This window comes from Vespula pensylvanica, chromosome 20 (assembly GCF_014466175.1).
Source record: "Vespula pensylvanica isolate Volc-1 chromosome 20, ASM1446617v1, whole genome shotgun sequence".
Taxonomy (NCBI): domain Eukaryota; kingdom Metazoa; phylum Arthropoda; class Insecta; order Hymenoptera; family Vespidae; genus Vespula; species Vespula pensylvanica.
The window spans coordinates 998,849-1,026,814 of record NC_057704.1 but is presented as its reverse complement, the minus strand read 5'-3'; the positions used below and the strand labels follow the sequence as shown (position 1 = coordinate 1,026,814).

Here is a 27,966-nt window from a genome sequence, read left to right as displayed (position 1 = left end):
GGATTTTCAGAGTCGACAGGCGTGAGTCTGCGCTAGTTGGGTGTCGTGGTTAACACAGCGTTACGTATCGTGCGACCAATCACGAACCGTGCTGCACGCGTCTCACCATAGACAGTGCTGTAACGATAATTTCTGATGTGACATCGAATTATATTCAGATATAATGTTTTTTTCACGACTAATATACGAATAAGTACAAAATGTCATAAAATTATAAATCTTATTAAAAAGTATTTAAATCAAATAACATACGACGCAAATTCGTTCGCATGATAAGTTTGTAAATACGCCTTTTTACCTCTTTTTGTTGAATTTCTTTGGAATTATCTTCGAATCTATAATTATTATATTCACAGTATAATTTTATAAAAATTATATGATCTATTATTTATTTTGGAAACACAAAGAGATTATCAAAATGGGTTTTTCAAGAGACGCGATACGGTCCTGCTCGCATACATGGTAACTCCGGTATGCAGTAGTGACAGTCGCTGACCAGCAGCACGCTCCAGCGTTTGTTGAGAATTGCCGTTCTTGTTTTACGATCGTTTCTTTCATGTATTGTGGCCAAAGTTCTTGAAACTGCCATTTCCATTGTGTCCTGAAAACGATAGAAGCAGCAAAGATATTCTCATTATCGCACATGCGAGTGCTTCCATATTATCTCTTCTTCCAACGACTAAACTCGGGACATTTGTGTTTCTTATCAAGGCGAAAGAAAGGATAAAATCGTGCGTCGTCTCGTCTTGTCGTCGTTCTCTAGAAACGCGCGCGTATTTTGCCAGATATTCCAAACGCCACGCGATTGGTCAAATCTGAACCGGCTTTCACGTCGTCCTTGGAAGCAATGTGATTACGATTCGTCAACGTTCGTTTTTCGATTTGTATGTTAAATATATTAAAAGGAACTTTCAATTTCCACGTATTTCTCGACATTTTTCGAATTCCGTTGCTCGTTTATAAAGAAAATGTAAGTATAAGGTACGACGATCGATCGTCATTCGATATATATTGGAATAACGCCTGTACGAATATTTTTAAATGTCGCGCGTTCCTCTGAAAATTATTATCATTCGTCGTTAAACTATTATTGATTGTATATCGATCGTTCTTACTATTTCAATAAGAAAAAAAAGAATCCTCGTTTTCATTGAAAATTTGCATCAATTAATAAAGGTAAACAATTCTTTTTATGTGTCACACATGCTCGAAGAAAATCAGCGAATTGCGTTTAAGGTGCAGTTTGCATCTGCGCATAACGGATATACATACGTATACACATATATCTCGAACGAATTACAGTGACCTCTTGGTATTTTTATAATTATTGATTTATACCTTGGTAAAATTTGTTTACTACTTTCTTTAATAAATAAATATAATAAAATACGTATATGTATATATATAAGCATTCTTGAAGGAATTAACCAAAATTGTAGTTTCGTTATTTTATGCAAGTGTAATAGTTTCGAAGTATAGAATGAGTAACAATAGTTCAACTGTATTTATTTCATTACTGATTAATTTCGAAGAATTCGTATATGCTGGAAGCTATATTAATACTGAGAAATTTATGATACTTCTATCGCACAATGTGATAGTATAGATTCACACTATCATGATAGTATGACTATCTAACCTTTTTCAACTTACAGCAATCAGATAGACCTCTCCCCTTTTACACAGTAATTTAACGAGCTTGAATTAACTTCTCAATGATCTATTAAAAGAAGACGAATAAGGGAGGAGGGTCTCTGTAAGAGTGCTTTAGAATTTGTAAACTAAAAATGAAATAACTAATAAAACGATCGTTAACAAACAATGAAATCTTAAGAGAAAAAAGATTGAATACGATTTAAGACACGTTAAGCCGAATAATAATAATCGCATTATCGATTTAATTTGTTTCATTGAACTATTATAATATTTTCACAAACGCGAAGTTAGATTTAATAAATTTTATTGGTGCGATCTGTACGTACAATGTCTAACCTTAACAGGATACACTATAATTATGTGATAATAAGCTTCGTTAAAATTAGTTCTATTTTTTTTTTACTTTCCTTTGAGGATAAAAAAAAAGTTACAGATGCATACTATATTTATGTTTGTCTTTCATCATCGTCCATGTTATTTTCTTGAATAGACTCATCGTCGACCCTTGTAATCAATTTTGTCATGCGTTAACACGAAAATACGAATGTCCACAGGGAAAATATGGAGGATACAGTTGCGGTGAACGGCGTAGTAGATGTAAATGGAGTAAAAGACGTTAACGTTGCAACCGACAGGATTTATTACGAACTGGATGGCGAAGGTGATGCCGATAGTTCCACCACACCAGGACACAACGTTGATCAACGTGGTCGTAAGTCGAACAAATGAATTTTCTTTTTTAATTATAGAATAAAAATTGTCCCAAAAAAAGAAAAACAACGAGCGTAACACGGAAAACAAGCCTAACAAAACCGTATGTATATATAACGTACATATATACGTACATACATATATCGATTTCTTACTCTTTAAGCAAACTTCACGAACTCTTATTAACTACGCCTTTCGTGCAACGAAAGAAGGAATAATAAAAGCAATCTAATGGATATTTATAATCCGTCGTCACGATGACAATTACGTATTTGACACTCGCTTTATCATGGAATGTGACGATAATAAGATTCCAAGTGTCGATGAAATTACTGATTGAAATCGTATGATCTTTCAAGAACGATATGTTAGCCAATATATTAATAACATTACAAATACGTACGTATGCATATCTATGTACGTTTCTTTGAATATTTCTCCATAAAATAAGTATTGAATGATTACAATTAATTGGATCGTTATAATGAATGGAAAGAAAGTTGATTGTTTCGGGATTATTCTTAAATATTCTAAATGAAAAACTCTAAATATTAAATGGGCGCAAAATTTATAGATTTGTCGACAGATCTTTCTTTCGATTGGCATTAAGCCTGCACACGTTTCTTCTTCCTCTCTCTTTCTACTTCTTTCTCTCCTTGTAGTATTTTCGACGATGTCAGAATATTCACTGTCTCTCATTCCAACTAAGTTCGGGATCCTCCGAAGGTGTCGGTAGATGAACAGAAAGAAAATAACTCTCGTTAGTTTCGCGTTAGTATAGTTCAGTTCGACTGCCACGAACAGTCAGTACACATCACTCGCGAACTTGTTTCTTCTCGCGTTAAATATCATTATTAAAAATTAATAATCTCGTAAGACCATTAGTTTGTATTTGGACGCTTAAAAATTTTTATATTATGCTTGAGTAATATATTTGTGCGTTTTCAAACTCGATTTATAAAAATATTATGGGTGATATATCTTGTGAAAGAAAGTTCCTATCGATTTTACATTGAATCGACAAAAAAACAGAATAACATAACTGAAGAAAGTGAAAATAACACTGTGAAAGTGAAAGACTAAATAATTATTGACTGAATTTTTCGAACGTATCTATTATCTTCCGAATATAATATTTAACACGTGTATAGTATGTACCATAACATTTAGCGGATGTGTGTTACGTCGTTAAGTAATAAAGCAAAGTGTAAAACGACCAATCATTTAATCAACTGAATAGTAGCACGTAAAACGTAGTTTTACGTCACTTATTTAAACTAATTATTTGTTTTCTATATAATATAACGAGCCACATCGAAAGAGCGATCGATCGTCGCGTATAAATGTACAAGTAGATGTACGATTCTGTTCACTAAAATATTGTGTTCCAATCTATACTCGCACATAAACCGCCAAATCAATTTTTTAACGAACGAAATGTCGAGCAGAGGTGTTACTACAACGGAAAACGAAACCTTTCTTGGAATTCGTCTACCGTCAATCTTCCTGGTCGATACCGAAGAAGGTAACTGTGGAAATTTCATTTTCATAGATTTCCTTATGTATAAAAAAAAAAAGAAAAAAGAAAAACCTTTTATTGATATTTAACGCAGCTTGATTTTTCGTATCATTTTCAATCGCATTGAAAACAAACTGTCATTGAATGTATTTGATGCGCTAAAGTTGCGTAAGTGATCTTTTAAAACGACCGTCTGTACGTAGCTATTTTCGTCGACTAGAGAAATCATACCAAACTGGTTTTAATGCGTCTATCGATATCTTATCAATAATGTTTCGCATTGGTAGATAGGTAAACGGATATACAACGTCACACGGTAACAGGGTATACGTATGTAAACTCGTAAATACATGATTTATCAGAAATATGCTTGGAGGTGAAATAAAAGTGGGGGATCGGTGTTGATAAGAACAAAGAATTCTTCTGTTAACGATAAGCAGGTAGTCGTAACGTTCGATATAAGTCTATCGTTGTCTTCTTTACCGCTCGTATTATCATTGTTCTTGATATGTTTTTATAATCTGAAAGAAGATATTTTTAAGAGTGCATATTCGATGAATCGTTGATAGTGTTGAAATATCTTCTACAAGGAACTATTATGTACGAAACGGATTTAACGATAGCGCAAAAATCTCGTCCAAGTAAAACAGGTAGATATTTTTTATTTCGTGATTATTCTTAGAAGTTTAAACGTACATATGTATGTGTGTGTGTGTGTGTGTGTGTATATATATATATATATATATATATATATATATATACATATATGTATATACAAAAATATTATATATCTTTTATAGAATAAGTACTCTTCATAAAATTGAAACGAGCTAAACGATCATACTTACTATGCGTTTTATCGAGATGTTTATATATATATGTATATAGGTATATATAAGTAAAACCTGTTCATGACTAGGAACGTTTTATAACATATCAACGCAGATTAGTATAACTGTTATAACAAACATTCTTTTCTCACGATGACGAAGCAAGGAATATTTGTTTTGATATTTTTTTTTTCTTTTACCTTATATCTAGCTAATATAGATGAAGCAATTAAACGAAAACAAATTTGAATATTCAACGACCGCTTAAGATATATATATATATAACTCATTATTGTAAGAGTAGATAAATTTCTATAACTTACTAGATAAATATCTGGATTATTTAATAGCGAAACAAAACGTTCTCTTGGATTTCATTAATTTAACAAACGCTGTATAAATGTTTTCGTGTATTAAAAATATGTAAACATTAATACGATAAATCTTCATGCGAATTTATCCTTGAATGTCATTCGCGTAGAGTGCGTATTTCGAAAATATATTTCTCGTTGATATTTTCGTCCGACGACGTACATATGTTTATTTATAGCGATTCCGTACTACGAAACACGAGAGTATGCAGGTAGAAGATAAACATCGAAGGATGATATACATATGCACGTAGATAGAAAAAGAAGACGCGTTATATTCGAAGAATCAAGGAAACCGGAGTATATAAGGAATTTTGTACGTACATAGATAACGGTGCCAAGGGATGGTATTGATCTTTTTCACTAGCGAGCAAAGGAGAGTCTCATCGAGAAAGGAGACTTTGGTTCGTTGCCAAAACTTGATTCACTGAGAAGACTTTCCACGAGAAAAACATGAAATGACTCGAACAATACTCAAGAAGCATCACGTTCTGGCTACACTAATTTTAAGTACACAAATATACTACGCATTTTATACATAGTATTATGCGTATCATTCTCGAAAATCTATTAACGAGTATTCGATGAATCTTTAATTATATATTAAAATATTTTTTGTGTTATACGCAAGACATGAATTTATTAATAAATATACAAAGCCGGCACGTTTCCATACGCGTATTTCGGATGATATAATATTTATGGAAAATCAGAATAGACGAGCACTTGGCAAGCAATGAAAAGGGACGAGCATTGATGACGAGTTCTTACTATAGAACAACGGCATTGTTCATTTATCCTCATAGAACGATCGAGTTTAATACACACACACACACACACACACACACACACACACACACACATATTTTGTTAAATCTAAATATATAACTTAATTTTCTGCTAAATTGTTTGGACATAGATGTGCGTTTATATAAACAAAGAAATATTCTAAACTATAATAAAATAATAATAATAACTCATCAATTATTTCAAATTATTATTTTCACAATAAAAAGATATCTTAGTCATTAAATTAATTATCAACTCGTACGAAGTTCTACGATATCGTACGGATAGTTTTACGAAAAATAACCATTAAAAGGAATAAAGGAAAAAAGAAGACAGAAAAAGAAAAATGATTTCAAGATTTCTCCGTGGCGCTACCGAAAAGAAAACACGGCATCTTGGCACAGCGTCCTGGATGGTAGCACCTTACACGTTCCGTGTACTCTTGTGCCCAATGTGCGTGTATACTGTGTTTCACGTACGGATTCTGTGATGTCTACCAAGTGCCAACTTCACGCTACAGTCAGTGTATTCGACACTTGCGAACAGTTAACATGGTCACCGACCTCTCAAATATAAACTGAATTCGTTTCTCTCGTTCTTTTTTCTTTTGAGATTCAAAGTATCAAGTGTGTGTTATTAAAATAGTTATTGTTCGGTCAACAAAAGGATTCCCGTTTTAAGAAATATTTGAATAGTTTTTGAAATTCCACTAAGATTTATCGATCTCAACGCTTCAAGCTCGACAGTACGTCTTCTCGATGTGACTCTTGAAAGGACATTGAGACGTCGATAGATAGTCGATGAAAGACGTTCTAGATTTAGAAAAAGTAATTTTCCACGCAACACGCAATAATAAATACATATCTCGTTCGTAAGTATGTAGTTAAAAACATGGTGAAACGGTCTTTCGTCGATAAACATTCTCCTCGTATTGTTTTTTTTTTTTAGCTTAATAAGGGCAAGCTGACTTTCAATACAATTCATCGATTAGAATGTTATTATTGTGCGACATAAATATTATCAGTCGTGTTCTAGTTTGTTTATTTCTTCTTTGAAAATAATTGAACTATCGCGTTTATTATAAGATCATGTCGTCATTTCGGAGAAATGCGTGCAAAAGAAGTGTGTCCTTCTTTCGCGAAAATACGTCCTACGTGAATCTTAAATCTAATTCTATCTATATTTACAGAGGAATCATTAGAATGAATAAATAGTAATTTTCGTTTCATCCGGCAATGATATTTTTACGTTAAATCGTTCCTTAAATTCGACATCGAACGTTACTGATTCGATAACCTTTATCTGATAAGAATTGATCACTTCGACGCACTATCAACAACGAAAGAAAGTTGCTACGTTCGGATGAATATTACAATTTTCGAATATTTTGATTTCGACGAGCTCCGTTAATATCAGATATAATTATGTATCTCGATAAATATTTAAAATATGCGATTAAGATTATATCTGCATATACATACACACATATATATCTTTCCGTTTCAACAAATGAACGGCTTATTAAAAAATATCATTTTAATCGATACTATACTCTCCTTTCTTCTTCTTCTTCGCTATTCGTGAATTTTCTCTCGAATTTAATTGTTTTAAGAAAAAAAGAAGGAAAGAAGTAATAAGAAAAAGAAAAAAATAGGAAATTGCCATTCCTTCAAGAGTGCACGCCATAATCTATCCTACTGTTTCTAATAATAGTTATGCTCGCGTGCCTCGATCTATAAACTACAGAGCCACTTTCTTATGGCGTCTTTTAAAGAGACAAAATAAGAACTAAATTTTCGAATGACTGTTGGTATACACGTAAAAGAGTTTGTCATTGCCACATAAGTGAGTTTGAACGAGTGTTCGACAATTACAAGTGTTTGTTTTAGTCAACTAGTGCAACTGTGTGTACATACGTATGTATATCACTTATATACGTATATACATATGTTTACGTCGTGAACAATATTCTAATTATAATTCTCCGTAAAAAAAATACACTTACCTTTTTTTATTCTTCCTTTCTTCCTTTTATATGGAGAACAAACTTGGATTCGTATTTTACTCGTGTGATTCATTTTAATCGTTAAAGTGCGCTCATTTCATCTTATTATCGATTTATAATAACTCCATTATTTTTCTTAATATTAAGATTTATTAAGACGATATGATCGGTTATTTCTACATGCAACGGTCATCACTCTAGATTTATTACTCGGTATTATGAAGATCGTTTTAACTTTAAAAAACTGATCAAATTCGAAGCTGTACAATTATAAACATCGATATATTTCTCAGCTTCTTTTAAAAAACAAATACTTTGCTATTGCACTTTGTACCGATCGATAACATTATAAAATGTCGAAATTATTGCGTGATACTAATAAAATCTTAATTTAATCCTAGCTTATTAACAACGATCGATGTTTCAACGGTCAGATTTTATCGGTCAAAGTTAAGACGATAACCAAGTGGAATTTCTAAAAACTTATTATAGAAAGATTGCGGGAATATATCTATATACGATGGTACTGGGAAGTGATAATGAATTTTTAACGGGATATAAACGTAATTCCGTAACCGAATGGTTACAGAAAACCGGTCAAATAAAAGATATTGGTAACTCTCAAACGATATTTCCTTTTGCTTTCGTTTTCACATACAAATTATATATTCTATTTATATCTAGTAGAATGTTTAAAAGATTTTTTTTCTTACAGGTAGCGAAAGTCCGGTCTATGGCCTCGAAGGTGGTGGAACAAGCGGTGGTACTTCCTTGAGACTTGCTCCACAAGAGTTACCAAATGAAATCTCAGCGCCTTACGAAGTACCACAATTCCCGATCGAGCAGATCGAGAAGAAGCTCCTCATTCAAAGACAGCTCACCGTCAAGTAAGTCTAAATCCTTGTGCCGTACGTCTTATTTTCATAGAAAAAGCAAGGCAACGTTAAATGTATAACAAATTATAACGATTGTTAGCAAGGTCGTAACCTTGAAATACGTACTTCGATCGATCCCACGGACGCTTCGGAATTCATGAAAACTCAACACACAACAATCTTGAAACGAGGTCGCGCTTTTATCCTGTCACCTTGAATGTATACACACATTACGTCATACTGTTTCTTCATGGTGGTATAGAAATTGTGAAACTGAGAAACAAAGAAATATATGTGTACGTACGCGTCTATTAAAGAGAAAAAGTAAAAAGGTATCGGTTCCTCTTTATTCGAATATATTTTTAAATTCTTTAATCGATTGCATATCATAATACATGCATCATATGCGTTACGATCGAGGATCCTTGCCATTTGTATATCTATTCTTCTTCCGTATGTGTTATAAAGTCGCGATCAATAATTCAGCACGGAGCCTGCATGATTAGGCTCGTGCTATTCGACATAACTTCACTTATCTGCCTCTATACATCGTCTTCCATATAGGTATATCGAAGGCAATATATGTACGTATAACACCATAATTGCATTCTTTTACTTACTCGAGGCAATTTTACTTCTACGTCTGATCGTTTTATTATTGCCTATAATAGTTATATATTGTCAATATTGATACGATAAAAAACGAACAAAGATAAATAAAAGTCAGTTTGCACAAATTAGAAATACATGCGTATAGTGATAGAAGGTAAAATCTGCGTTTTATCTATTTTTTTTTTCCTTTTCTTTTCTCTCTCTCTCTCTCTCTCTCTCTCTCTCTCTCTCTCTCTATTCACTTTGTGCAATTGAACGTAATATGACATAACGATAATTTCCTTGAAAGGATTCACAAGAAATTGGAAAAGTTATTTAAGGACAATCGCTGTATTAATTAACGTGATGGTATATTAATTAACGAGTAATGGTCGACTTTCTAATGTAAGATATTTCACGTTTCTACGAGTTAAAATCACGTTTACATTACGAGTTCGACTCGCTACGTTTCTTATTTACGTATTGACTGACGACTAGTGAAATTTATAATTAAAACGAATATAGAAACGATACGACTGGAAAGTAGTGGAAACGTAGGGGAAGGATAAGAAGCGTGTAAACGGAAGTATATAATACTGTATCGGTTTTACACGTAATACGAGGAACGCACACGACACGAAGTAGGAAGGGGTTGCTGGTGATTTGCCCTCGCTATCGTTCTCAGTACTTGCGCGAACGTTGACGCGATCGGACGTGCAAGTTTCTTCATCGTTCGTGATATTCGGTAAAAAAGATGCACGAGACATGAAGAGATAATAATAACGAAATTCGTTGATAAAAAATAAATATTTATTGCATTTATCGAGCGAACAAGCATTCGTTGTGAAAGTTTCTTCTGTTCCTAACGACAAAAAATATTCGAAGTGTCTCTTTAAACGAAGTGAATTTCAACGTTTCTGTATCGCTATGTCTCGAATTTTCTTCGACAATCGATCGTGAAGATATAGATTAGTTCGCTTTGCGTCACTATATCTTTTTTTTTTTTGTTTGTTAAGGGTGGTAGGAATTAGATGGGTGTAATCGTACGACGAGTTACCGCATTATCCTGACATTGGACGGTTTCTTCTCTTTTACTGCAGTGTGACACAACACCTTTTGTACGAGTATTATAAGTGTTAAGAATCTATAGAATTCCAATGTTTTCTCACGGTGATATGCCGAGTACATGTGGATTACTTTTTGCCGATAATCAAACGATAATAATATACTATGACGTACACAGTAAATGTAACAAATGTTTGATAGATCGCATTCAACGATCGATCGCACGTGGTTAATCGAGAACCTAGTTCGATTTAAATTATCAAAGGGAACGGTGATGTTATAGCAACAGGTACTACTTTCATTATCATGTTCGGTCTTTCGCATTAATTAGAAAGCACTGATATCTACAAAATTCAAATGTGTACACTTGTGATCGTTAGTTCTTTACTATTCAACAGCGAAGGTTCCCTTTCTGTCAATCATGCTTATTTTACACTATACAACGAAGTGTCATTATATGATAGTTACGTTTACATAAGTGAGAATACATCTAAATACACACGTACGTACACTCATATAAAATAAACGAAGGATAACATATGACTGATAGGGAAACTTGGCTGCATGGAGAAGAAACCCCCACTACACGCTATTTATAGCTGCAGGTGTACTTACACACGTTTCGATGCACTAAATACTTCAGTAGATTATCTAAAATCATGGATTATTAAATTCATTAAACATTTGATTATGATAAATCATACAGAACAATAAGAAAGTTTCTACAAACGCTATAACAGTGTAGTTATAAGGAAAAGAACTTTCGAAGCATCATTAGTAATTAAATCGTATAACGATTTTTGTATTTAACACAAATGAGATAGATCCATTTGCAAAAAGACTTTGCGTTACAAAAGTTTGTGCGTTTTCGAGAACGCGCTTGAAACACGGACAATCGCAAATAAATATAGGAATACGTAACATGTTTGCTGGTGCAAACGAATCAAAAAGATGGCTACGGGATAATACCATACTTCTGAGGTAAATCAAAAGATTTTTGTAATCGCAAAAAAAAATAAGTGGATATACTTATGGAGCTTGAATCCTTGTAATTTCAAATTGAGAATATCTTCTTCAATAGACTATGATACATCATCAAGTAGATATCGTATTGCGATAAGGTCTGACTCACAAAATAAGATATGATCATTCAATAGAATATCTATTAAAATATGATTATCTCGGTAAAATTGTTTTTAGTTAAGCCGCGTATCTATTCATTATACCACTCTAACGCCGTAATAATTATTTCTTTTATTAATACTTTCGTTAGACATTGATCAAGTAATATAATTATCACGAGATGCCAGTAATTGCACGGTATCGCTTGATTTTTAAGTATCAAGACGCTGCCATCAAGACGCTTCTTCCTTCTTCGTTTATATTTTCATTGAGAATTTTGACGTATGTTATTTTCTTTTGCTTTTTTTCTTTTATATATATATATATATAGAGCCGCAAAGGATCTCGAAGAGCGGCGCAGTCATTATGAACCGTCGATTGGACCTGGAGTACCCGACTACATCGATGATCCTTCGTTTAATTTCGAGGAAAATGATTTCGTGCCACATTTTCAACGAGTTTCGATATCCGGAGAAGATACATCAGGGGTAAGCTTAAAAAAAAACATATTACTAGAGAAGCTTTTTTGCTTACATTATCCAAAATTGATCTACAGAATTAGGGACACCCATCATATGTCTCCTTTGAGACTTAACTTGGTCAAGAAACCCTGCGTGTGCATTGTCACTCAAGAAACCTTTGTCAAACACAAGTCTTTGCCTATTATGCTTTTATGTTTTTTCTTCCCCGCAAAACTGGGCTACACCTGAAAAAAAAAAACAATCTTTAAAAGGATTTCGTATGATTGAACAAAAATAAAATAATACATTGGACACTGAATGTATATAGTTATGTTCAAAAATAACATACATCATGATATCCCCTTTAATCTATCATCGACATACATTTAACTTACCTTCATTATTGAGCGGTTCAGTAAGTTCACAAGGTGTCGCGTTATTATTTAACGGGCTCTGGATGAGCCCGCAGAAAGATCAGAAGATCAACAAAAATTAACATATACATAAGACGTTTTTCTATTAATTTACATTTCGGATATATTTTTAGGTACCTTTGGAAGACCTTCAACAGGCATCGCAGATGCTCGTTCAAGCCTTGGTGATACGAGAAAAGTATATGAATAATTCTAAACAAAGTTTTCCTTCCATTACGACCAAATTTTTACGTAGCATCGACAAAAGACCTGTTACTTCGAATGATGAAGTTCAACATGATGATCGCAAAGCTATCGCAGGTACGCGTGTGAAATCTTTAAAAAGACGATAAATTTTTAGATAAACAGAACAATTTATCAATCTCGTTCTACTGAATTTTACTAATATATTTCAAAAAATAACGATACATTATTTATTGATTCTATAGATCATCCGGTACACGCACCTGCATCCCGTGGAGATCCTTGGGAATGTAAATTCCCACCAACAAAAAATTATACAATTTTACCCATAAACGGCGTTTTTAATGTTTTCGCCAATGAAGAGGACGCGAAGAATGGAGAACCACTTCCATATTCCTATCCAGATTTAGCAGCTTTTGTTAGAGACATGAATCTTCTTTGCACCATGATCGCCGACGGTCCTTTAAAATCTTTCTGCTATAGAAGATTGAGTTATCTCTCATCCAAGTACCAATTGCACGTTTTGTTGAATGAACTTAGAGAGTTAGCTAGTCAGAAAGCTGTTCCACATAGAGACTTTTATAATATCAGAAAGGTCGATACACATATTCATGCAGCTTCCTGTATGAATCAAAAGCATCTTCTTAGATTTATAAAGAAAACATTAAAAAATCATGCGGATGAAATTGTTACGTGTTCGAAAAATGGTGAAACTATGACACTGAGTGAAGTATTCCAATCAATGAATTTAACAACGTACGATTTAAGCGTAGATATGCTAGACGTACATGCTGTAAGTTTACAAACATTTTTGGATTAAAGAATTATATAAAATAATGCAAATAATGTTCTCCTTTTTTTTTTTTTGTTTTTTTACAGGATAGAAATACATTTCATAGGTTCGATAAATTCAATGCTAAATATAATCCTATTGGTGAAAGCAGACTGCGCGAAGTTTTTCTTAAAACTGATAATTATCTTAATGGTAAATTTTTCGCAAGTATAATTAAGGAAGTAGCAAGCGATCTTGAAGAATCGAAATATCAAAATGCAGAATTACGATTGTCCATTTATGGAAAAAATCCTGAAGAATGGGATAAGCTAGCTAAATGGGCGATACAGAGCGATGTTTATTCGGACAATGTTCGCTGGCTCATTCAAATTCCAAGACTTTAGTAAGTTTATCATTTACTTATTGTATACACAAAAATATAAAAAATACTATTTAGTTATTCTTTATTTATAGCGACATCTTCAAGCTAAATAAGCTTATGACCAACTTCCAAGAGATTTTGAATAATATCTTTTTACCTCTTTTTGAAGTAACTAATGATCCACATTCACATCCTGAATTACATAAGTTTCTACAATATGTAAGTCGGACTTTTTTGAATGTTATATGTTTTACTTGAAAGTACTTACCATGGAATTATATAAAATATTTTTCAATAGGTGATAGGATTTGATTCTGTAGATGATGAAAGTAAGCCTGAAAATCCATTATTTGACAAAGATGTTTCCCCTCCAGAAGAATGGGATGATATTGAAAATCCACCATATGCTTATTACCAGTATTATACCTATGCAAACATGACAGTGTTGAATCACTTTAGAGCGTAAGTTACATTTTTAATAAAAAAAGAACTCTATAAAAACTATTTGGAAATAAAGACGATTTATTTCACAGAGAGCAAGGTTTAAATACTTTTGTTCTTCGCCCTCATTGTGGAGAAGCTGGACCAATTCAACATCTTGTTTGTGGTTATATGATGGCAGAAAATATTTCTCATGGCCTTTTACTAAGAAAAGTTCCCGTACTCCAGTATTTGTATTATTTGGCACAAATTGGCATTGCCATGTCTCCTTTAAGTAACAATTCTCTTTTTTTGAATTATCATCGTAATCCTCTTCCAGAATACCTTGCAAGAGGATTGTGTGTAAGTCTTTCAACAGATGATCCTCTACAATTCCATTTCACGAAAGTAAGGAAAAAAAAAATTAAAAAATCATCTATTAATGTTTGTATTATTACACTTCGTTTCTTAAAATATTTTGATTTGCTTATAGGAGCCTTTAATGGAGGAATATAGTATTGCAGCACAAGTATGGAAGCTCAGTTCATGTGATATGTGTGAATTAGCTCGTAATTCAGTTCTTATGAGTGGTTTCCCACACAAGGTTTATTTTATATATATAATAGTATTATGTATATATTTTATACGTGTGGTATTTTTTTTATATAGAAACGTATTTATTTTATAGAGTAAACAATATTGGCTTGGCCCAAATTATACAAAAGAAGGTGTTGCTGGTAATGATATTACTAGGACCAATGTACCGGATATACGAGTGGCTTATAGATATGAAACTCTGGTTGATGAATTATGTAATATTTGTAAAGTCGTAGAAAAACCAGAGTCTATACTATTTTAACTTCGGTTAACTTTGCAAAATGTGTTATAACAGTACAACATTTTTCCTGCAATGAATTATTTCAAATATGGACAAAATTATAATGGAACAGGTAAGTTTGTGATTCTTATAATAGAATTCATTATTTTGATTCATTCAGCATTTGTGTATGATATATTTTATAGGCAGACTATCTTCTATCTAAATTAATATAAAACAATATTTCTGGTTATTATATTTCTTAATCCAAACAAAAAAAAATTCAACTGTATTATATTATAATATTTCTCAAAGTATTTGTTAAACTGAATCTGACAATACCTTTTATATACCTTTTGGTATCAAATATTATATTTTTATTTATGACGCATATTTCCATTGTTATGTATAAGTGAACAAACTAATTATAATGATCTTATATAGAAATGTCTTTTGCAATGTCTTTGAAGTCCTTTTTCTCATAAAAGACTTTGGAATCCTTTCACAAAAAGCAAAGTAATGCAATGAAATCTTAAATCTATGTGTGTTGACCAATTTAAAATTAGTTATTTAGAAATATTCTTGTTTTCTTAAGATTGATAATTTTATGAAAAATTTATTGCTATAAAACAGAAATTTACATACAAAAATCTCTTATTTATACTCTAGCCATATCTAATGATAATGTTACTACATCTTCAATTCAAACTTTAGTTTCTTATATTTTTATACGTTTATACCATAATTGTGTATAAAGTTTAATCATTTCAATTTATAATCAATTGTGGTTTTCATATGGAACAAATTATTTCATCTTGGCACGTATCTATGTATATTTGTATACATCCTATATTTCGAATCTTAAAATATTATTAATTTAATAGATTTATCAAAGATCAGCTACTTGTTATTAAATAATACATGCATATATTAAATACTAAATATTATTCATTTTTTCGAATTGATCCAGTTCTAATTAGTTCTATCCAACTAATTTTGCTGGTGCAAATTTTAAAAAATCCTCTTATTATTGAGCCTATATTTATATATAGATATAGTGATGCGATATTAATTATAATGTAACTTAACAAACAATCTTTAAACGAATTTTTTGTAGAGAAAAAAGATATATATATGTGTGTGTGTATATATATATATGTATTTATTACATAAAGTATATTCTAAAAAATACAAATACGTTCGAGCATATTAATTAAAACTCGATTCATTTTTTCATTAATATTAATGATAATAATTCAAAAATTTTCAATCCAAAAATAAGAACATTTCTGCTTACATTGTAATTATAATTATAATGTATATTCATTAAATATATATTGACATTTTTATTTGTTTCATAAGTATAGCTATAAAAGTAATTTCTCTGTGGAATGTTATTTTATATGATTTCTAGGATTAGTAAATATTAATCTATTAAAGAAATTATCACAAATGTGTGGATATCTACTCATATTTTAATAATATAATATATTTTTTTTAATAATATTTTTTCTTAAATATTATTAAAAATTTAGCACATTATTTTGTTTCGAGCACCTATAGAAACAATCAAGTATATTAATGGCAACATAAACACACTTATTTTATTTGGTTGAAGTTGTGCTAGTAATTATATTTTTATAAACCTCAAAAACTATGATATTAGGAATAGTACACTTCAGATATAAGATTATCATGTTCGTTTTATTTAATTAGTAAAATAAAAAAACTAAAGAACTAAAAAGAAATGATACTTCATTTATTACAATACTTTATACCATACCAATTAAACCCATTAATATATTTCTTATATTCACATGAATTCAACTATAAATACTCTCAGGTATATTTTTGATATAGCAGCATTAGTAATTAAAATTTTTCAGTAAAAACTACAATTTTAATTTATTAAAGTAACTTTGTATGTCACTCCATAATAAGCTTAATGAAAAAATATCTTGTCCAGTAACACATCCATTCATTTATTTCCATAACTTCGTTTAAATAAAAAATTGAGACTATATACTTTCTTATTGTACTTTTTCTTTCTTTGTAATGTATTGCAGATTCTGAGAGACTTTCGGTATTATTTCTGTAAATATTACAGTGCCTACAAAGACTAGAAATGTACCAATCCAATGGTACACAGTGAATGGGTTCTTAAAATAAATAATAGAAAAAATTAAAGAAAGGAATTTTCGTAACGTTATTACCAGTGTTACTGTAAGAGAATTGCATTCAGTAGTTAACACAAATACAGAACTTATACAAATATATCTATAAAATCAATTAAGAAAAAATATATGTTATATATTATGAGTATCACGAATATAAAATATTATAAGGATACTGTGTAAGAACATTTCCAATTAAATAAGCAATTAATTTTGGCACAGATAGATTAATCACAGGTATAATCAATGGATCTGATGCCATTGCCAATACTAAATGGTCCTTGATATTAGATATCAAAGTTAAAAAAAATGGCAATGGTAATAAATGCTGAAAAGATTATAGATCTTTTGATTAATAATCTTTTACGGATACTAAGATACTATAAACATAAATTTATATTTTTATTAGATATAGTATATACTTATAAAATTTCTTACCGTATAATATAAAGCTTCTCTTGCATTTTTTCCATATCTTGCATGTAAAACTTCTTGATAAATACCCATTCTAGCAGAGACAAATAATGCAATAGTTAATAATGTAATACCTAACATCCACCAAAAAAAATCATCCCATGGTGTTGTTGGAACATGTTCAACATGCTTAGATTGCAAGGATTTGATATCTTTGCCACTGACAATAGTACATATTGCAATTCCAAAAGTTATCATCATGACAGATAAGTATTTACTAAATGCATAATGTTTTTTTAATATTATAATACCCATTATCATGTTAGCTATCAGAGAACCCTAAAAAATCATAAGATATATATACATACATACATATATATAATCATTATATATATATATATATATATATATATATATATATATATATATATATATATAATTGACATTTAGCCTATATGATATACATAAATATATCTATAATTTTTACTTACAGCTCTGAAGATCATATGAAGAGGCATTGGTATATTAAAATCAAATGCATAATTATTACAAACATTTGCAATAAAAAACATTGTCACTAATATAAAATAATCTTTTATACCGACATTGGGTTTTACAGTTCCGCATTTTGAAGTAAATAAAAATCCTTCTATGGCTATGAAGAGAAATTGTGAAAATGTAATAAGATTTCCACTACCTGGGTCATCTCTGTAAGTAAGAATAATGTTTTTTTTTCTACACATTAAGTAAACGACATAAGAACGAACACATCGGTACTCACTTAACAAGCAGTTCCAAAAAAACTACATTAGTGCAGCATCCCAAAAAAACACAAAATATTGCAATTGCTGCACGCATTTTAAAAATTTATTTTAATTTTCTACGTTTAACCTATAAATCACGACAAACGTATTACGAACTATCAGAGATAGTTTCTGACCGACGTATGAAATACAAGTACTGCTTTATTTAAGATACTACTGATAAATAGCTATTCATGATTATCTATTCTATTACGTAAATTCTTTTTACGATACATCATATTACCGAATAAATAGCAATACATGCGGTTCTAAAAAAATTCTCTGTGATATAAATAAACAATTCATAATTAATACATTATTTTCAAATATAACGATTCAATCATATATAAAATATATATTTATTTATCATTATTACTGTAATTTACAATTTGTAAAAATAATCGATTAAAAAAATAAATCATATTAATAATATAATAAATAATAAATCACTGCAAATAGCTTTTTGATATAGATAAATAATTGTGTATATGATGTATGTTTAATGGTTTAGAAAAATGTACGCAATTAATCAGACGTGATGAAGGTCAATAAATATTCCTTGGATTTCTAAACCACATTCTAAAAACACTTGTGTTTATGACTTTAACTCTATACTTTTGAAGTCAGATGGCGCGATGAAAGGTTTTCAGTTGTGTTAACCAAATAGAAAACATTTCTAATATACACACCTAATTACTTTCACGCTACATATCTGTCTCACAATTAAGAATCTTCTGACAAAGGAAAGGTTATTTGAAATCTATGAGTGGCAGCACTGTGTCGGGTTTGTAGAAGACGCTTTGTAAGTCAGCTGATCATTACCTGGTTTATCGTTTAGTTGTCGGGTGGGTCGAGAGGCAGCAGCACGCAATCTTGCTATCACGTGAGGTCACAATGGTTTCTGATTGTTTTAACGACGTCCGGATGAACAAACGACTCTTTTGAGCTCTTTTAAGTATTTCATTCGCATTTCTACTTTTCGTGTTACAACAAAATCAGAAAAATGTAAGTAAATATTATCAATCTTGAATTAGAACAATTTACAGAAATAATCTTGAATTGTATATGAATACAAACGATGACGTTAACCCAAATTTTAAGATCATTATAATTTCTCGCGATTATTTATTTCTTTGAATACGTTAATTAAAACTAATTTTGAATATTTTCATATTGTTGTGGGTTTTATAGAATACTTCATTCTCTTTGTTCATATATCAAGATTATTGATAATCGAGAACGATATGTTGTAGTATTGATTTTGTAAGCGCTTAGTTCGTACATACGACAGGCGCCATTGTCATCGCGACAGTTACAGGTATCCTCTAACCAAGCGAACTTAGTTTATTTCTTGATTCAAGGACGTCGCTTTTTCTTATATTTATTCTTCATAGTACACTTTTCATTTCTCTATATTTGTCGGTATCTAAGTTCCATGCGCCATTCACGTAGTAGTTGGCGCACGTCACGTGGAAAGCGCGCCTAATTACATAATATACTCGACGCAGACGGTATATTATATGCCACACCCCCTTCTGTAATTCGTTGATTTAAGGACGACTCGTCTACGAACTTTCTTTAATTCGCGCAAAATAATAAATTAATTAACGATCGTTATATATTTTAAGGTTATTTTATTATTTCTTTTTGGATAGACGTATGGATTATATAGTCTACATAATGTGTAACATTGAAGCAGATGGTTGTTTACAAGAAAAACACAAATTAATGTACTACAGGTTTTTTAATGAAGTTGAACTATTTTGTTAAATTCGTATATTTGTATGTCATGAAATAAATGTTATAATGATATTAGACATGTTTAAATACTTCATTACGAGATTTTTAATTCTGTGCAATTATTATTTCCTTCAAATGCAGATATTCAAAAGTAGGAATTAGAAGGCATTGTTCAAGATGACGGAATACTGGCTTATATCAGCACCAGGAGATAAAACTTGTCAACAAACATGGGAAACCATGAACAATTTAACTTCAAAACAAAATTCTTTATCCGACAACTACAAGTTTCATATACCTGATCTTAAAGTGGGAACATTAGATCAGTTAGTTGGGCTGTCAGATGATCTTGGAAAGTTAGATGCATTTGTGGAACAAGTTACGCGTAAAGTGGCAACTTATATGGGAGAAGTTCTAGAAGACCAAAGAGATAAACTACATGAAAATCTTTTGGCCAATAACAGTGAGTATATCATTAAATCATTCATTTCTTTTTTGTATATAATCTATTTCTTATAATAGGATAAAGAATTATCCAATATTACTAGGGTCCAAAATTAGAGTAATTATTTTTTTTAATATTAAACACATATAGAGGTATTTCCCTTCTTTGGAAATGTCATGCTATTATTCTTTTACCTTATTCTGCACTGAATTAAAGGTTTACATGCCAATATAATATTTATAAGAGTTACATGGTTAAAAAAAATTGTTTAGAATTATAACTCAAAAATACTTTTTATTACTTTATATATATAAAACTTGCAAATCCTTTAAAAATATTGAATAAAAAATATTAAATTTAATAAATGTATATAATAGTATTTTTTTAAATGTTTGCATGTAAGCTCTTAATTGATATAGTTTTTTGAGTAAATGTATCCTCATATTTGATACTATTAAAAAATAATATCAAATGCACGACATTTTCTTGTATCATTTTATTAAAAAAAAATGTTTGCATTTTGGACCCTTGCAACAGGTATCGATCGATTTTTTATAAGTATATGATACAAGGCAAAATTGTAAAATCTAAAAGGCATGTCAATGAATACTGTACACGACACAATACATATACACTACTTAATTCTGATTTACTTAGTAATTTTAAATGTATATCAGTTAGTTTATTCAATTTTTAAATTAATGATATATATTTTTCTTAATATATAAAAAATACAATGCAATAGGGCAAAACCTTATTAATTTTGTCTGCATACACTGACACTAAATAATTATAAAATTGAAAATATTATACAGAAATCATTGTTTATGTGAATGCAGACAAAATTTTTGTTGCTGTAGCGTACAGTAATAACTGTTACCGATAAATATGGTATGTACCACTATTTTTTACATATTACAAACAAATGTCAATAATAATCCTTTATTAGTACACCTACATGTCATTATAGCTGATCATTAAAAATTATCATTTTTTTATCACTATGAGATTTACTATAATCCATTATATACATTACAATGCATTAGTAAATAATATTAAAATACTGAAGAAAGAATAGAAGATCAAATACATACATACATATATATATATATATATATATATATATATATATATATATATATATATATAAGTAATCATGCATTTCATACACAAATGAAAGTAGATTTCCATATGAGTAGAAATAATTTTCTCCTTTCTTGATTATCTTAAAAGTTCTCTGAGGCTAGTTATATTTGATTATGCACAACCCTTTCCTTATATAGAAAACAATAGTGGTATAAACCATAAATTAGTATATGATTGATATATTTGTAGAGTGCTTATTATTGATCTTAATTTTAAGAATTTCATTTTTATTGTCTACTAAAATTCATTTTTGTATCTGTGATGTTGCTTGGCTTGCTTGAATTTATTCAGACCACATTAACCCTGTTTCCCTACCTTATACTTATTATTTTATTAACAAATGATCATACATGTACACCTTCCAAATTTTTGTAACAAAAGCTTTCAAAAATTTTTAAAACATACATGCAACATTGTGTACAAAAAACAAATGATATTATTGGTAAATAAAACTTCAATCTCTGGATATGTGGACCACTCACATCGACGAATAAAGCCTTCCAGAGGACGCAAGGAGTTGCTTGGGTTACTGTGGTCACCAAGCTCCAATTAGTCACTATGAGGTTCTTTAATTTTAAATTTAGTTATCAGTCTCTATTTAGTCTTTATGCCTGTTTGCAATGCTCTATATATTTTTTTTTTCTTCTTTTTTTTTTTGTTTTGGTATATCTGCTCATTTAATATTCAGTTATGTTTTCTGTTAAATTGTTTTCTTTTTTTTCCTTTATATTATTTGTATAATAGTCTGTTATTTCATTTTCTACTTTTTTTTATTTGTTATTATTTTTTGTTAAACATCGGAGTATTTAACGACTATAAATAAATTTATTAATAAATATCCAATAAAAAATTAAGAAGTAAAATGAATAATTTCTGAAATTAATATTTAGTAAAATTTATTTTAGTAAAATTAATATTTTATATTAATTTTTAAAGTATAGTATTCCATGTATAATTACAATTTTTTAATAATCATGAATCTGATTTTAAAGAGCATTCTATTAAATAAATATTGTTACATATTACAAAAAAATTTTTCTTATATATAATAAAATATAAGATTCTGCATTATAATCTATTCATAAAATTTCTATTCAATTATTCAATTCTAATTTTAATGCAATAATAGAAATATATTGAATTATTATGAATAATATTCTTATAAAAATTATATAGAGTTAAAAATGTTGTTAATTGTTTTGTGATTAAAAGGGATTTATGTATGAATATGTAAAAAAAAAAAAAAAAAAAAAAAAAAATAGAGTATTCTTCGCTAAATACTCCATAGGTCTTCCGTTCGATCCTTAGTTGTTTTTGATTGAGTTTGGTCAGCATTGTCGTTAGGCATTTGCGTAGGACGCAATAATAGTTGAGCGAGACTTGAGAAAGATCGCGAGGAGATTGGGACTGGGCTGTAATGGATAGGTCAAACATCAGTGGATGGGGAGAGCTTGAGCCCCGAAGGGGGTCCGGACACCCCGCCAAACACACCCGTTACTCCATCACACAAGACTTCAAAGGACCATCACAAGCAGTGGAAGGAGTTGGACAAGTCAGAACCAGAAGCAGCCGCCTGTTTAGGTCAGCATTATCACCATCGTCATCATCACCATGACCATCGTTATAGCCACTATCATCAGAACCATCTATCCAACTCTGAAAAGAAGTCATTACATAATACTCAAGGTGTCAGCGATATTCGAACGTCGAATGATCCTTCGTCAGTGTATTCATGTTATCGTGCACGTTGGTGCACTGCTTCAACTCCTTCAACACCTACTCCAAGTCCTGGTTCTGCAAGCCCAACCCCTTCCTTTTCATCAACCTGCAGCAGTGAAGAAGATAACAAATGGCAGTCAACAATACATCCTAGGAGTACTGAAAAAGCAGACCGAATCATCTCTAATCGTGCATCAGTTGACAATAATGACGATGACGACCATGATGTGGACCAAAGCGATGACCAAGATCAAGACCATAGTGGCAGTTTGCCTAATCCAGGTACCCATCCTACCACCATCACATCAACCTATCATACCTTTTCCTGAGATAATGGCAAGGTATAACTGACCTATGGTCGTTTGTTCCAAGGATTTGCTCCTTTAGTAGTTAATATATTTTTTCGGAGCGTAAATATTGGGAGAAAAAGAGAGAGAGAGGTTGTCATTTTCGTGGTCTTATTATTCTTTAATTCGTAAAAAATAATTTTCGCATGCCATTTTAATTAAGAAATAAACTAATATTACTTTTATTGTAAATGCGTATCACACACAAAATACAATGACTGTATTATATCATGATCCTAGTGCGCATTTCCTTAGATGTCAATTCCGCACAATTGCACTACATATGCAATGTATGTAATGCTGAATTCTTTTTTGCAGTATTATTGCCTCCAGTGTAACAAATTCTTGAAAATCTTCCTTTAATGTGAGTGTGCTGTTTTAAATGAAGAAGTATTGCTTGTTACTCTTTGTTTTCCTTTTTGTCACTGTAATTGAACTTGTAATGTTCATCATTATTTTAAATGGATTAACAATATCGGAAGGACACAAATCATGTCATGTTTATAAATTTGAAACAAAACATATAAATATATAAATATAAATCATATATTACGTCATATCATCAAAAGGCCATGACAATCTCTCTCCAGTACTTACACTATTGAATTTAAGCCATAGCTGTGAAGAATTTTCACGTTAGTTTACATACTACCAAAGTATTTTAAAACTTAATTAAACATACATTACTTGAAAATTTACAAGTTATTGAATATGAAAAAAATTAAAAACCTGAAGGAATGCAAAGAGATTTGCCTATATTATAGCACATTTTAAACATAAAATGCGTGCACCTATTTGATAAAATATTTATATTGGTAAATATGCCAATATATATTTTGATCTTGGTTAGTCCTTCTTACTCCTGCGTCCTGTGTACTGGTTGTGTCTGAATACTTCATTTTAACAAAATGTAATATGTTCGATTGATTGTTCCAGATGCCACAGATTTATATTTGAATTAGAAATTGTCTGATGATTGCATAATGCACATGTTTCATGACTACTATTTTCCTTCTTTGCTTCTTTTCCTTATTTAGTCTATTTAATCTTGGTATTATAAACATAAGTTTCCTGTTTTTACTTATTTTATTTATCTTCCATTTTCGAACGTAAATCTCTTACATGAGTATAATATCATACAAAATATAATTTTCATTTCATATAAAATATTATATGTTGCAAAAAATTTTTAATGTTCAATAATCATATATAAACTTTAATAGTAATACTCATTCAAGAATTTTATATTATTTATTTTGGTTGCAGTAATTACTTTATTTTTATTAATAGATCCATTCTTCACTCATATTAAATAATTCTATTATTTAAATTTCACTTTTTATAATAATAAACTTTCTTATACATAAAAAAAAAATTATAATGATTATATAAAATCTGCATCACATTCTATACATTGATATAATTCAATAATATCTGTTTTTTTTGCATATGTTGCTTTACTGTACAATACAGCATAAATAAGAATACAGACAAGAATTTTTAACAGCAATACAAGATATAGCACAAACATAAATAATGAAATTTAAAATATGTTTATCGATCGGTACATGAATTTACAAGAAATTGCTGTGTTGCATGTTTACAATTTGATTACACTACTACACAGTATTAACATAAATAATCCGAATTTCTGTTACTTTTGAATGATAATTTATTAGTTAACAAGCAAATAATACTAAGATTTTTTATTAGTATTTTCACACTCAGTTAGCATGAAATGCTTTATCATCTCAGCTGCTTGGCTTATTTTATTATGGCACTATTATTAATGAAATCATTGTAATTTATCACTAATATAGGTATTAATAATTTTTGTTAACCATTGTATGCGTGTGCGTGGTGAATGGGGAGATCAGTAAAAAAAATCTCAGCAATAGCAATTACATATAACTATGCAGATTATACTGAAAAAAATTATGAAAGTTTCTGTTTATTATATTTATTGCTATTTTTCTATCATGCAATTATATTCGAATATTTATATACTGCTTTAAAAAAATTTGATAAAAATATATAAAAGGTTTTATACTTAGAATTACAGAAAATTAAATCTAAATATAAATGAAAGTTAATATGATTCTAGATAGAAGTTTTCATATTTACTATTTTATAATTTTATCATGCACTATATATAATATTACATACAAATATAGCATATATTTGAAATAAAAAATGCAACTTATAATTTAATGTAACAATCAACAAAGTCTTTATAATGAAACAAAAATATAGTTATATCAACATTATATTATTTTTATCTATACCATTAGATACATTAATAAAAATTGAATGCAGTAGTATTGATATAATTTTTAATGATTTAATAAATCATATAAATAAAATGCTTTAATAAATTGTATGTGCACCTACACATTAATGTTTGCACGATATATTCAGTTTAGGTACTGCCTGCTATTCTGAATAATATATAAGGAGCGTACTAGAATCAGAGAAATTTGTATGATACCAAAACAAAATCTTTCTCTGTTTATCTCATTTATACTATTACTCTTTAGTTACAATGTGACATATAATATTAATATATTAACATCTTTCAACAGAGCTTCTTATAAGTCTCAAGTTTTGAGTTTTGTAAATTATTAATATTAATAAATAACATCAAGTAACACCATTGAAATTAGACATTAATAAAGCTCTGTTTAAAAATTTAAATCTTAGCATTACACAATTTTGAATTTTGGATATAGTTATATTAATATTAAAAATTTGTTAGGTGATCTACCTTCGTATATAACTCGATTCCAGTGGGATATGGCAAAATATCCGATCAAACAATCCTTAAGAAATATCGCGGATATAATTAGCAAACAAGTGGGCCAAATAGATGCAGATCTTAAAACCAAATCAACAACATATAATAACTTGAAAGGCAGCCTACAAAATCTTGAAAAAAAACAAACGTAAGTTTTTCATTATATAATTCGTCAAAATTTTTATATTTGTCTAAAGTTTATGTTTCATTTATGAATATATTTTATAGTAATAGTAATAAATAAAATATAAAAAAGAATAGTAGTAATAACGAAATTTTTGTACAGAGGAAGTTTGTTAACAAGAAATCTAGCAGATTTAGTGAAGAAGGAGCATTTTATTTTAGACAGTGAATATTTATCAACGTTACTTGTAATTGTACCAAAGTATGTATTATGTCATTTACTATATATATATATATATATATAAAATTAACATTTCATATTTATCTTTATACTATATTATAGCTGGTTACTACTATATTTTTAAGGTCTAACTTTCATGAATGGTACAGTGGGTATGAAAAATTAACAAAAATGATTGTGCCGCGAAGCACACAGCTTATAACTGAAGACTCAGAATATGGATTATTTACAATCACATTGTTCAAAAAAGTTATTGAAGAATTTAAATTGCATGCTCGTGAGAAAAAGTTTATTGTGCGCGATTTCACATACAATGAAGAAGAACTTGCTGCAGGTATATTTTGAGACTATATAAATTTTTTATAAATATAGTTTAATTATAAATATAGGAAAAGGTATAGGAGCAAAAAGATATGAAGAATCTTTCGTTATTATAATATGTATGTATAATACAGGTAAAAATGAGATTACAAAACTGGTAACTGATAAGAAAAAACAATTTGGATCACTAGTACGTTGGTTAAAAGTAAACTTCAGTGAATGCTTCTGTGCTTGGATTCATGTTAAAGCTCTGCGTGTATTCGTAGAATCTGTTCTTAGGTAATATATTTTATTTTTTAACAAAAACAACATCATAAATGTGTGTGTGTATTATTATTATTATTATTATTATATTGTTTTCAAATAGGTATGGTTTGCCAGTTAATTTCCAAGCAATTTTATTACAACCACATAAAAAATGTATGAAGCGATTACGTGATGTTTTAAATCAATTGTACGCTCATTTGGATTCTTCTGCTACTGCATCATCACAGAACCAAGATGTAAGAATTTTGATCTTATTATGAGATAAAATTTCATAGACACGTTAGGTATTATTATGTCAATTTATTGTTGTAGAGTGTGGATATACCAGGATTAGGATTTGGACAAAGCGATTATTTTCCTTATGTGTATTATAAGATTAATGTGGATATGGTTGATAGTAAGGTGTAATAATTCACACTTGTAAAAATC

The 27,966-nt window shown here is 29.8% G+C and overlaps 3 protein-coding genes and 2 long non-coding RNA genes across 22 annotated transcripts; 2 read left to right on the top strand and 3 right to left on the bottom strand.

Moving 5' to 3' along the window:
* Positions 1-519: 519 nt before the first annotated feature.
* LOC122636091 (AMP deaminase 2) lies at positions 520-17,347 on the top strand. Of its 12 annotated transcripts, none has more exons than XM_043826973.1 (13): positions 520-970; positions 2,211-2,368; positions 8,283-8,495; positions 8,597-8,768; positions 11,866-12,022; positions 12,543-12,729; positions 12,858-13,405; positions 13,492-13,787; positions 13,859-13,985; positions 14,065-14,228; positions 14,300-14,594; positions 14,680-14,790; positions 14,875-15,450. In XM_043826973.1, the coding sequence occupies exons 3-13, from the start codon at positions 8,402-8,404 to the stop codon at positions 15,043-15,045; spliced, it is 2,322 nt and encodes a 773-aa protein (XP_043682908.1). In that variant the 5' UTR covers positions 520-970; positions 2,211-2,368; positions 8,283-8,401; the 3' UTR covers positions 15,046-15,450. The 12 variants fall into 12 exon arrangements, 10 of the variants coding, with proteins under 10 accessions (XP_043682908.1, XP_043682907.1, XP_043682904.1 ...); XR_006328864.1 differs by lacking the exon at positions 8,283-8,495 and adding an exon at positions 17,070-17,347 and having other exon boundaries at positions 869-981; positions 14,875-15,136; XR_006328863.1 differs by lacking the exon at positions 8,283-8,495 and having other exon boundaries at positions 869-981; positions 14,875-15,136; positions 15,210-15,450.
* On the bottom strand, positions 8,497-9,573 carry LOC122636100. The gene is made up of 2 exons (XR_006328866.1): positions 8,883-9,573; positions 8,497-8,795 (listed from the first exon to the last, which is right to left on the bottom strand). It is a non-coding gene; the product is annotated as an uncharacterized LOC122636100 (long non-coding RNA).
* On the bottom strand, positions 11,853-12,547 carry LOC122636101. Of its 2 annotated transcripts, none has more exons than XR_006328868.1 (2): positions 12,391-12,547; positions 11,853-12,240 (listed from the first exon to the last, which is right to left on the bottom strand). It is a non-coding gene; the product is annotated as an uncharacterized LOC122636101 (long non-coding RNA). The 2 variants fall into 2 exon arrangements; XR_006328867.1 differs by having other exon boundaries at positions 11,853-12,234.
* LOC122636096 (UDP-xylose and UDP-N-acetylglucosamine transporter-like) lies at positions 16,689-19,338 on the bottom strand. 2 transcript variants are annotated; one of them, XM_043826998.1, is made up of 6 exons: positions 19,217-19,338; positions 18,373-18,482; positions 18,083-18,299; positions 17,616-17,930; positions 17,354-17,505; positions 16,689-17,280 (listed from the first exon to the last, which is right to left on the bottom strand). In XM_043826998.1, the coding sequence occupies exons 2-6, from the start codon at positions 18,447-18,449 to the stop codon at positions 17,034-17,036; spliced, it is 1,008 nt and encodes a 335-aa protein (XP_043682933.1). In that variant the 5' UTR covers positions 18,450-18,482; positions 19,217-19,338; the 3' UTR covers positions 16,689-17,033. The 2 variants fall into 2 exon arrangements, with proteins under 2 accessions (XP_043682933.1, XP_043682932.1); XM_043826997.1 differs by having other exon boundaries at positions 19,084-19,219.
* Positions 19,260-27,966, top strand: LOC122636092 (V-type proton ATPase subunit C). Of its 5 annotated transcripts, none has more exons than XM_043826982.1 (9): positions 19,260-19,399; positions 20,276-20,597; positions 23,151-23,726; positions 26,547-26,733; positions 26,872-26,970; positions 27,075-27,283; positions 27,405-27,549; positions 27,638-27,773; positions 27,850-27,966. In XM_043826982.1, the coding sequence occupies exons 2-9, from the start codon at positions 20,312-20,314 to the stop codon at positions 27,943-27,945; spliced, it is 1,734 nt and encodes a 577-aa protein (XP_043682917.1). In that variant the 5' UTR covers positions 19,260-19,399; positions 20,276-20,311; the 3' UTR covers positions 27,946-27,966. The 5 variants fall into 5 exon arrangements, with proteins under 5 accessions (XP_043682917.1, XP_043682921.1, XP_043682920.1 ...); XM_043826985.1 differs by lacking the exon at positions 19,260-19,399 and adding an exon at positions 19,575-20,022; XM_043826984.1 differs by lacking the exon at positions 19,260-19,399 and adding an exon at positions 19,575-20,124.

What these genes read in the sequence shown, in the direction of transcription:
- LOC122636091 (XM_043826969.1), top strand. Translation starts at nt 887, where the DNA reads ATGTTAAATATATTAAAAGGAACTTTCAATTTCCACGTATTTCTCGAC. An exon ending in TGATCGCAAAGCTATCGCAG is followed by an intron (nt 12,730 to 12,857) that starts GTACGCGTGTGA and finishes TTGATTCTATAG; the next exon opens with ATCATCCGGTACACGCACCT. An exon ending in TGAGTGGTTTCCCACACAAG is followed by an intron (nt 14,791 to 14,874) that starts GTTTATTTTATA and finishes TTTATTTTATAG; the next exon opens with AGTAAACAATATTGGCTTGG.
- LOC122636096 (XM_043826998.1), bottom strand. Translation starts at nt 18,449, where the DNA reads ATGCGTGCAGCAATTGCAATATTTTGTGTTTTTTTGGGATGCTGCACT. An exon ending in TTTTTGGAACTGCTTGTTAA is followed by an intron (nt 18,300 to 18,372) that starts GTGAGTACCGAT and finishes TCTTACTTACAG; the next exon opens with AGATGACCCAGGTAGTGGAA. An exon ending in ATTGGAAATGTTCTTACACA is followed by an intron (nt 17,281 to 17,353) that starts GTATCCTTATAA and finishes TTGATTTTATAG; the next exon opens with ATATATTTGTATAAGTTCTG.
- LOC122636092 (XM_043826982.1), top strand. Translation starts at nt 20,312, where the DNA reads ATGACGGAATACTGGCTTATATCAGCACCAGGAGATAAAACTTGTCAA. An exon ending in AAATCTTTTGGCCAATAACA is followed by an intron (nt 20,598 to 23,150) that starts GTGAGTATATCA and finishes TGTAATGGATAG; the next exon opens with GTCAAACATCAGTGGATGGG. An exon ending in TTACTTGTAATTGTACCAAA is followed by an intron (nt 26,971 to 27,074) that starts GTATGTATTATG and finishes TATATTTTTAAG; the next exon opens with GTCTAACTTTCATGAATGGT.